Consider the following 11,361-nt stretch of genomic DNA (forward strand, 5'->3'; position numbering starts at 1 on the left):
ATGCTGGGAGGGATTGGGGGCAGGAGGAGAAGGGGATGACAGAGGATGAGATGGCTGGATGGCATCACCGGCTGGATGGCATCACCGACTCGATGGACGTGAGTTTGAGTGAACTCCGGGATTTGGTGATGGACATGGAGGCCTGGCTGCTGGGATTCATGGGATGGCAAAGAGTCAGACTGAACTAAACTGTAGTGCTTCCCTCATAGCTCAGTTGGTGAAGAATCCTCCTGCGATGCAGGAAACCACGGTTTGATTCCTGTCAGGAAGATCTGCTGGAGAAGGGATAGGCTACCCACTCCAGTATTCTTGGGCTTCCTCTGTAGCTCAACTGATGAAGAATCTGCCTGCAATGTGGGAGACCTGGGTTGGATCCCTGGGTTGGGAGGATACCCTGGAGAAGGGAAAGGCTACCCACTACAGTATTCTGCCTGGAGAATTCTATGGACTAAGTCCATAGGGTCGCAAAGACTGAGCAGCTTTCACTTTCACTGTAGTACTCCAGTGAATATGTAGTATGTTATGCCACATAGCAAGAATTCTCTGACACCAGCTGTAAGTTCTATAATTCGATTCCATTCTGAGACTACTGACAACCAAGAGTTCGCATAGACCCCATAGGTCAGGGGATCAGTCCCCAAAGACTCCCTATTTTCTTTAGATGTCAGCTGCAAACAAGGTTCCCCCAAAACCTACAGTTTTGTCTGATCAAATGTAAGTTCAGGAATTCCCATGGCCGTGCCACCCCCCCGCCCACCACAGGTTTACTAATTCTCTAGAACAACTCCAGAACTTGGAAAAGCGCTTTATCTGTGATTACAGTTTCATTTTAAAGGCTACAACTTGGGAAAAGCCAAATGGGAGAGATGCTTAGGGCAAGGTATGGGGGTTTGAGGACACAGAGGTCCCACTCCTTTTCTGGTACACCACCCTTCTTACACATCCACTTACTCATCAACCTAGAAGTCCCCTCAGCCTTGTTGTCTCAGGGTTTTTCCTGAACTCTCACTACATGGAAAGATCAGACTCCAGTTGCTCTCCCTTCCCTGGAGGTGGGTGTGGGGCAGGGCTGATAGGTCGTTTCTGTGGTGAGCAGCACCCTTCCTGAAACTGTCTAGGGGCCTGCAGGGTCACCTCATTAGCCCAAAGGCAGATACAATCAAAAGGGGCTCATCATGAATAACAAAACATGCTCCTCCCGCTCTGGCACTTCCAAGGGCTTAAGGAATTCCGTGTGTGGAATCAAGGACAAAGACCGAATATACATATTTTTCATTATACTGCCATGTGCCATCATTGATACTCTTTCATTCTATTTAGACTCCCTGGGTGATGTCCCAGGAAAATCCTCTTCTAAACCGAGACTTCCATAATAGTGTTCGGACTTTGATTCTACTTCCTGTCGATCTTTTCCTCCAGGATAGAAATTACCTCTAGTCTGAATTCATTATCCCTCCCCCACCAGCTGGTTTGTCCTCCTGTGATCTCTGTCTCCATTTGTGTCACTGCCAACTAAACCCCAGAACACACGCTGTTCTGAATTCTGCTTTCCCCTCCCCATCTCATCCAGTCAGTAGCTAGTTCTTTCTTTCTTACTTTTTCCCTTATTTTTTTACTTTCTTTATAATTCTTAAATTTATCCTCTCCCTGTTATTCCTCACCATTATTGGATGTGTATTTGAACTGCTGCAGCAGCCTCAATAAAGAAAGATTGCCTTTCTTTAATTTTATCCACTCAAATTATTTTTCACACACTGGCTGGGGTGGTTTTTCTAGAGCACTAGTCTAGAAGGAAATGGCAGTCCACTCCAGTATTCTTGCTGGAGAATCCCAGGGACGGGGGAGCCTAGTGGGCTGCTGTCTATGGGGTCGCACAGAGTCAGACCCGACTGAAGCGTGTCCGCAGCAGCAGCAGCAGTCTCACCATATCATTTCCCTGAGTAACAACTTCTACTGGATCTTCATCAGCCAGAATGATAGGTGTCTAGCCTGGGCATACAGAGTCTTCGACAATTTTGATTTTGATTCCGTTGAACTGTCTGTGAGGGTCAACTTAGATACCACTTCACTCAGAAAGTCCACTTTGATAACATCTTGACACTGCATACCTCACCTCCCTTGAAGGAGGTACTCTGTTTCTTGGCTCCTGGTGATATATTGGCTTCTCAATGCTTGTATCCAATGTTCTGTTGTTATATTTAAGAAAAGCTCCAAGATGACATTAATACTTCTGCTGGATTGCATTTCATGGCCTCTGTAAAAAAGAAAGCTAAAGAATGTCAGGATGCAAGTACAAATACAGACCCAGGTAAAATGCTATTTTACTTTAATTTTTAAAATTCATATATTTTTAACCTTTAATATATGCCTACTTTTCTTTCAAAACAATAATTTAAGGGGAATTTAAAATTATGTGATATTAGTTTCTCATCCCAGGTTTTTGTTCCTAACCCTGGTATATACTTTACAAATTTTAAACTGAATTTATGATAGCTTTGTTAAAATATAATAGATACTTGTTTAAAAATGCCATGGGCTACATCATAAATCAGTAGAAATAGTATTTTTAGTTTGGGTTCTCTATGCCATAATTGACTTTACTAGAATTTCATGCCTAAGATTGAGAGGCCTGAACTTGTGGCTCCTGAAGTTGAGTTTGAAGAAGAGGACTAGGCTGGGTTTGGTGTGGGAAGAATATATGTAACTGTGACCAGAAATAGAGGGAATAAATGTTGGAGGAACTCATGTTTGGAATGTTGCCTGATAAGCTTCTTCATTAATGTAATGAATGAATGTATTAGGTGGCCTCCAGTATTTTTCTCCTACAAATGATGCTTCCGTGAGTAACTTCTTGCGTAGAACCTTTTTTCTCTCTTTTGTTCATCACTATGATTTAGCTAATAACTCTTTTACCCTTTACCAATCCAGTTGATTAAAATAAAAAGCATCTGTTATTTTCATTTTTATTTCTTTCTGAATGAGGTTGAGTGTATATAAGGTTGTTTTTTTAATAAGATGTTTTTTGATACAAATGTTCAGTGTGCATTTGAGAAACATTCTTGAATGGATCTTTGAGAAAGCCTAGAAGCACTTTGCCGCTCTGTTGTCTTCTAAAGTCAGCAGCTATTTGCTGGAAGTTTGTTATTCATCCAGGTGGTCAGGCCCAGAATATAAATAGTAATAAAATTAAAATTATTAATTAAGAAATTAAATTCTTAAGCTGTCTAGTTTTCTATGACTTTTTATGCACAATATATAAACAAATCTATGCTTGTATATTTAATTTTTTCTGTGGTTGTAAAGTCCCTTTTCTGTTTTCTCTTTTTGTCACAAATCTCCTCATTGATATCAAGAAGCTGCTTCTCAAGAAGTTGTTTCTGAATGTCATAAAAATCAACGAGTCATTTCTTCCATATCAGGTGTGATTTCTTTTCTTTTTCCTAAGAACAGCATGACTAATTAAAGGTTATGTCTGTATGACGAGTTACCACCCCCCATAAAAAAGCAGTTAAACCAAAAATTGATTTAATAGAGATAACATGGTTTTTCATTTTTCTAGTTTTATGCTTGTCATGTGGTTTAAATTCAAGCCTTGGCACCAAGTTTTTGGTGCCCAGTACTGCAGCGAGTTAGATTTTGCTTGTGAAATTTGAAAGTAATGTTCTGTTAAAAATATGGCACTAGGAAATAAGATTAGAGTCATAGGACAAAAAGCACAGTTAGACTGCTGGCCTATTGTGATAGGCTTCTTTATTGTTTTGAATAAGAAGCTAATGACTTCTATAAAATTAAGATATTAAACTTTTTAAGTGGTATGATTTAGCTACGGTCTCTATATATACTAAGAACCACTGAGTTATACATTTGAGTTATACATTTTTATACATACATACATATATATACACTCATACATATATATATGTTATACATTTTTAAAGGAGGTGAATTATGTCTCAATAAAGCTGTTTAACCAAATGAACAAACAACAAGAAGCAGTGTTGAAAGAAAAAAATTTGCTATGATTAATTTCCTAAAATCTGGTTTTATTGAAATGTTAAACAAAAATGACAATATATCTGAAATGGAAAAAGGAAATTATAGCATTTTCTTGGTAAGACTTAGATATTTCCTTATTCTTATGAATCATTCATATGAGAAAAACTGTAGTCAGTCTGCATTCAATTATGAATTAGTCTAGATTAAATATAATCTTGCCACTAGAGTAGAATAGAATTTTCTTTATTTATACAAAGAAACTTCTACTTAGATTTTCAACAAATACTTTTAATGTTGTTTGTTGCTAACTTGTTCTTACAAAGTTAATGATGTAGAACTAATTACAGGAATTTTTTTTTGCTATCTCGATTTTTAGAACATGAAACTTTGAATGTTCCTCAACTTTTGGCTCCAGATATATGTCAAAATCTCAGACTTCCCACTGAAATATCAGAGAAACCTCTGTCACCTTCAGCATCTGATATGGTACTAAATTTGAAAGTTTTAATAATACCTGTGTGCTAAAATTTATCATGGTCATCTGCATTATTCAATTGTATAGATGAAATAAGACCAAAAAGTCTCACCTATGTAGATTTGTTGGAAAGGTCAAAATTTAGTTTAAGATTTAAATGTTATGCCTCCAGATATTGTAAACTAAGACTGTAACATAATTCTTGCAGTTTTCCCTAAGTTAGGCTCATGTAAGGTCTTACTGCCTTGAGAATTAAACCTTTTTTTGGGTAAGGGTAGGGTGGAATGGCCATGTAAATAAAAGGAATGTAACCCTCTTTGATTTTATATGTTTTGGCTCAGGTTGGACACACTTACATAAATGTGATTGACATTGAAGCTGATGATCTACAGGAATTACCTGTCAAGGAGGAGCCTTCAGATAATATCAAGCCACCCAGTGATTGTCTAGAAGTCCCGTCTTCTGCAGAATTACATTACATGGCAGCTTCAGTTACTAATGCTATTCCCCCGGCTCTTGACAATCTGAAGAGTAAAGGTAATAATTTGTCCTACTTTTAAAATAAATTTAAAATATCTTTGAAAACTTCTTTAATATAGCATTGTTATCCCAACTCTTGTCTCTTAGTTCTCCTCCTCCAAATCCACTATAGCTCTAGATGTTTATATTCACATTTAGAAATGTCCTGTTAATCTTTTCAATACCTTGTTTATAAGTTTAGAATCAGTCTTTGTATGCTTTTCATGTTCTTGGTAGAATCTGCGTATTCTGCTGTGGATTTATTTTTCAAACCTGCGAAAGTGTCTCCCTCCTGTCTGGGTGGTAGCAGCTGGAGAGCGGGCAGTACAGAAGTGAAGGAGCCTCATGTCATCTCACCCCTACCATCAGACGTACGGCAGGACACAGGTGAATTTCCTACCCTGAGACTGAAATATAATCATTACTTACATTTGTTTAGTCATTCACATTTTTTAGGGTTTTTTGTTGAATAATTTGATCTTCACAAAATCTCTATGGAGGCAAGTAGGACAGGCATTGTAAGCCTCAGCTGACCATCTCTTCATTCACTGAGCACCACGTTAGGGGCAACATGCAGGGACCAAAGAAGAGAGTGCCACCCGGCTCTCTGCTGTGGGCCCACATGTGGGGGAAGGAAAGCAGGGAAGTGGAAAGATGACCGTAGCACCTGACGGCATGGTGCGTGCCATCGTGGTGAAAAGGATGAGATTGTTGGGGCATACAGCATCTAATCCATCTCTGGGAAGGACTGAGGCTGTGTAGGGGAGAGGCACCTAAATGGCATCTTAACAGTAGGACTCAGCAAGAGAAAGCTGCAGAGAATAGATCACACAGATAGAATAGATCCTATGATGACTCAGATGCCAGGTCTGAGAAAATTAAAGTTCAGTGTGCTTGGTGTTCTTCTGTTTTAAAGAAATAGCAAGAGAAGAGCTGGATAGGAAGGCCTAGGAAAGACAATGGCATTGTCTTTCATTCGAAGACATTTGAACTTTTAAGGTGAAGGCATTAGAGAAATGCTGAAGGATTTCAGGTGGAAAAGGAACAATATGTTTTATGTTTTAAAACATAAACAAGATTTATGTTTTAAAACATAAACAAGATTTATGTTTTAAAAGATCTCTCTGGGGCCTTTGTAGAATTTGGGTTAGAGAGGAATGAAGTATTTAGAGATTGGGATTTCCCTGGTGGCTCAGATGGTAAAGTGTCTGCCTACAATGTGGGAGACCCAGCTTCAATCCCTGGTTTGGGAAGATCTCCTGGAGAAGGAAATGGCACCCCACTCCAGTACTCTTGCCTGGAAAATCCCATGGACGGTGGAACCTGGTAGGCTACAGTCCATGGGGTCACAAAGAGTCGGACACGATTTAGCGACTTCACTTTCACTTTCTTTCATACTGTTTGGTGTCCTTGGGTTGTGAAAGCTTTGGCTAAGCTGTGGTGGTAGGAATGAGGAGATGATTGGCAGGGGGGATCATTAGTATTTTGGTGTCATGTTGGAACTGAAGGAAAGACAATCTTGAATGCATTTCAGGCAGCTGGCTTGGGAAACTGGGTGAATGATAGTGCTGTTCCCTGAGCTAGGGAATCAGGAGGAAAGAGGGTAGAAGGGCAAAAGCTGTGAGTTTGGTTTGATCTGCCTTTGGGACAACCTGAATAAGATGACATCACTTTGCCAAATAAGAGACTTCACTTTGCCAACAAAGGTCCAGATAGTCAGAGTATGGTTTTTCCAATAGTTACGTATGAATGTGAGAGAGGAACCATAACGAAGGCTGAGAGCTAAAGAATTCATTCTTTTGAACTGTGGTGCTGGAGAAGACTCTTGAGAGTCCCTTGGACTGCAAGGAGATCACACCAGTCAATCCTAAAGGAAATCAACCCTGAATATTCATTGGAAGGACTGATGCTGAAGCTGAAGCTTCAATACTTTGGCCACCTGATGCGAAGAGCTGACTGACTCATTGGAAAAGACCTTGATGCTGGGAAAGACTGAAGGCAGGAGAGGGGAACGACAGAGGATGAAATGATTAGATAGCATCACTAACTCAATGGACATGGATTTGAGCAAACTTTGGGATATAGTGGAGAACAGAGGAGCCTGGCGTGCTGCAGTCCATGGGCTCGCAAAGAGTCGGACATGACTTAGTGACTGAAAAACAGAGTAAGAGCAGAATAAGATGTTCAGGACACAGATAGATTTAAGAACTGGAGCTCAAAGAGTTGTTTGGATGTGAGAGTCAGCAGTGCGCCCGAGACCTCACCCAGAGAGGGTGGGTGGAGTGAGAAGAGCCGTGATCTGAGACTGGTGCCCTGGAAATACTGAAGGGTGAAAGGAGTGTGGGTTGCAGAGAAACTGTCCAAGATGATGACTAAGCAGGGAGCATGAGATAGGGAGGAGAAGACCCAGAGGCCAGAAGAAGTGTTTCAAATTAGGGACAAGAATCAGCTTAGTTCAAAAGTACAGAGAGTCATTGACTTTAATATATATTGGTCTTGAGAGGCTTAATGTTTGCCTGAGATCCCACATAGAGGCAGTAATGGCCTACATTGGACCTAGCTTTTACTGTGTGATGTTGGTTTTCAGGTAGAGTTTTAAAAAGTCATAAAGACTTTAAAGTTGCTTTTTGGTGAAATGTATTTTTGTAGCAGAAAGTAAAAGTAACATTAACATTCAGATTTCATTGTAATGGTGCTTTGGGGTAATGGTAACACTGTTATATATCCTATCTCACAACAAAGACTAATCTCAGAAGTCAAGAAGCTGAGGATATTTCTAAGTATATTAAATTAAAACTGATTTGAAAGAAGGGAATGTTATGTTGACTTAAAGTGAGGTCTTTGAGAAATTAAATCGTCAGCATCTATTACAATTTTTTTCTTAACTGTAGTCAGTTCTGATATTACCTTTAATAATATTTAGATACTCCGAAGCCAGATTTTCACTTCAAGGAACCGAGCTCAAAGTCAGATGCTACAGAAGACTATCTTCTGTGGGAGGTGCTACAGGAAGTCCCCACCGCTCGTCCTGCGCCAAGCCCTGCAGCTCGCCGGCTGGAGCATCTCACCGCAAAGCTTCAGAAAATTGATGAACAGCTCTTAGCATTACAGAACCTCGCTGAAAACATAGAGCACAATTACCCCCCACACACAGCGCCAGACCGACACTGTATGAAGGTAGACTGTCTTTACTTGTTAATTTGTTTGTTAACCTACTTACTAGATTTGTAGTGTGATATAATTTTAGACTCTTGATTTTTCAAAATAATGAGAAATGGGTTCAAAAGCTAAGGTTTCTCAGCCTGCAGCATTGTTGGCATTTGGGCCAGGTAATTCTCTGTTGGGGACATCTACCCCACGCGTTGTAGGATTTTAGTAGCGCCCCTAGTCTTGACCTCTAGCTGTCAGTAGCGTTCCCTTTAGCCTCAATAACCAAAAATGTCTCCAGGCACTGACACATGTCCTCTGAGGAGCGTTCTCCCCGTGGAGAACCACTTCCACTTAAGCATTAAGCTTTTAAGAACTAAACCCTCAACTTCTACCAGGAAAATAAATACATGAATTACAAAACCAGAATGTGGTTTTAGATAAATCCTGCTCTCAATTGAGTATCATTTTCTTCAGCAAGATTTTTTTATAACTCTACAGACATTGTTGTCCTTACATTTTGAATTCTCAATTTCTTTCAAATAGTTTATAGAACAGGATTAGTAGTCCTTAGAAGTTTTTTGTATCTTTAAAAAGCTTGCATCATAAAGAGATTAATGTTTATGTATATGGTATATAATGGTAGTTAGACAAATAGAAAAGTCTCTATTACTTATTTTATACAAATATCCTACTTTTTTAGAAAATAAAATTTTTATAAAATAAAGATTAATTAAAAAATAGTAAAAATATTTTGAATGTATTAAAGCCTTATATTGGGAAATGCAAATTACAGAAAATGTAAATTTGCAGAAAAAGAATTCCATCAGTGACATACCTAACAAATATTCCAGGTTACTAGAATGTTGATATTTTAAAAGATGTATTTATTAGGATTATGGCATTTCTTTAATCCAAAGGTTTAGCAATTATTAAAAAGTTAAGATTTAGTATATGTGAAACTACAGTGAAAATAATATATGAAGTAGGATTGCTGCTTTGGTTTTTTAAATTTTATTGCAGTGTAGTTGATTTACAATGTTGTATCAGTTTCAGGATTACTATTAAGTAATGACATTATGGTGTTTAGTTGGTTGTTTTCCTTTTTGTTTTTAATCCAGGTTTAGATTTATTACATCCAAATTAATGTTGAGTGTTGAAATTGTCCCTAGAAGTCCATATTCCAAGGAATCACTTTCAAAATTGCCTTCTCTTCCAGTTTATTAAGCTCCTAGTTTATGTAAAGCCTGGTATGTTACTTCCACCTCAGTCTAGTCTTGATCCTGGCTTGTTCACACTCACCAGATCTGGTGAGTCATTCATTCCTTTAACAAACATTTATCAAGCTTTTACCACGTGCTGGGCCCTGTGCTAAGTTCTAGGAATAGGAAAGCAAATAAGGCATAGTCCCTACTCTCAAGGAACTTAGAATCTAATAAAAGAAGATAGATGTGTGCACCAAAAATACACGTGAACAGGGTGCTGTCAGGACACACAGGTACACAAGGCCTCTTGTGACTGTGTAAATATGCCAGCCCTGCTTCCCTGGTGGCTCAGAGGATAAAAGCGTCTGCCTACAATGCAGGAGACCTGGGTTCAATCCCTGGGTCGGGAAGATCCCCTGGAGAAGGAAATGGCACCCCACTCCAGTACTCTTGCCTGAAAAATCCCATGAACGGAGAAGCCTGGTAGGCTATAGTCCATGGGGTCGCAAAGAGTCGGACACGACTGAGCAACTTCAGGTTCAGGTTGACCAGGGTGGGGTGGGGAAAGAGACGGAGGGGGAGGTGGCTTCTCAAGGAGCAGGGCATAGGTCACGCTCTTGTGTGTTTTAAAGGTTCCTCCAAATTCTGATTCTGGTCCCCTCTCGGCCCCAGCCTTTCCACACTGGAAAGTAAGAATTTGTCTTTTACTTGGTGGATGGCAGACATCTGATAAATGTTTATTTGATGGCTGTTTTTGTGCTCTCGTTTTTAGATTCAGACAAATAAAATCACATTCATATAATAATAATGGAATAGTTATTAATAATTGTCGCCCAAGCTTGGGAGGCAGTTTCAAACAAAGAATTCTGAAATTTGTTGATCAAACTCAATAAGCATATAGTCTTCCGAGGTGACTGCTTTGAAGGAAATAGAACTGATTTAAATGAAAGGTTTGGCATATTAGTTTAAAATGTTCTCATCCTATTTGATGCACACATAAACACAGAGATTTTTTTTTTACTTGCTCATTTTAGTTTAAGAAAATGGCCTGTTGGCCTGGAAGAAGCTGAGGGGTACTGTGGACACCCCAACCAGGTGCTTTAAAAATATTTGTTCAAGTCCATGTGCTGGATTTGAGAGTCTCTGCATCTCTCTGGTCCGCATTCCTCATCTTTAAAATGAAAGATTTGATTTCTAAAGATAAATACCCAAAATTGGAATTTCTGGACTGTATGATAGACCTGTTGTTGTTTTTTGAGGAACTTCCATACTGTTTTCCACAGTGGCTGCATGAGTTTGCTATCCACCAGTGGTGCTCAAGCGTTCCCTTTTCCCCACACACTTGTTTGTCTTTTTGATAATAGACAATCTGTCCGGCATATGATAGCTCACTGTGGTTTTGATTTGCATTTCCTAGGTGATTACTGATGTTGACCATCTTTTCATAAGCCCACTGGCTATTTGTATGTTTTCTTTGGAAAAAATGTCTGTTCATGTCCTGTACCCAATTTTAAATTGGGTTGTTTTTTTTTTTATATTTAGCTGTATGAGTTCTGTTAATATTTTAGATATTACTCCCTCATCAGAGAGAGTATTTGCAAATATTTTCTCCCAGTCTATAGGTCGCCTTTCTATTTTGTTGTTGGTTTCCTACACTGTGCAAAAACTTTCTGGTTTGTTGTAGTCTCTGTTTATTTTTGCTGTTGTTACACTTGCCTGAGGAGACAGATCCAAAAATATATTTCTGAGACCAGTGTGAGAGCCTATTGCCTCAGTTTTCCTCTAGGAGTTTTACAGTTTCCGGTCTTACCTTTAAGTCTTTATCAAATGGTTGGATGGCGTCACCAACTCAATGGACGTGAGTTTGAGCAGATTCTGAGAAATAGTGAAGAACAGGGAAGCCTGGTGTGCTGCCATCCACGAGGTCAAGAAGAGTCAGACAACTTCAGTCAGTTCAGTCGCTCAGTCGTGTCCGACTCTTCGCGACCCCATGAATCGCAGCACGCCAGGCCTCCCTGT

General features: G+C 39.4%; 1 protein-coding gene across 7 annotated transcripts in view; it reads left to right on the forward strand.

Moving 5' to 3' along the window:
- LOC104998547 (chromosome unknown open reading frame, human C5orf42) overlaps window positions 1–11,361 on the forward strand; it is a 107,714-nt gene that overhangs the window by 62,912 nt on the left and 33,441 nt on the right. For 6 of the 7 annotated variants that reach the window (XM_010853763.1, XM_010853765.1, XM_010853769.1 and 3 more), the window contains exons 38-43: window positions 2,204–2,308; window positions 3,354–3,419; window positions 4,373–4,482; window positions 4,813–5,008; window positions 5,228–5,377; window positions 7,914–8,167. In XM_010853763.1, the coding sequence (XP_010852065.1) occupies window positions 2,204–2,308; window positions 3,354–3,419; window positions 4,373–4,482; window positions 4,813–5,008; window positions 5,228–5,377; window positions 7,914–8,167 (881 nt within the window). The remainder of the gene's footprint in view (window positions 1–2,203; window positions 2,309–3,353; window positions 3,420–4,372; window positions 4,483–4,812; window positions 5,009–5,227; window positions 5,378–7,913; window positions 8,168–11,361) is intronic. The other variant, XM_010853766.1, reaches the window with a different exon arrangement.

The sequence above is a fragment of the Bison bison genome, unplaced genomic scaffold (assembly GCF_000754665.1).
Source record: "Bison bison bison isolate TAMUID 2011002044 unplaced genomic scaffold, Bison_UMD1.0 scf7180017864331, whole genome shotgun sequence".
Lineage (NCBI taxonomy): Eukaryota > Metazoa > Chordata > Mammalia > Artiodactyla > Bovidae > Bison > Bison bison.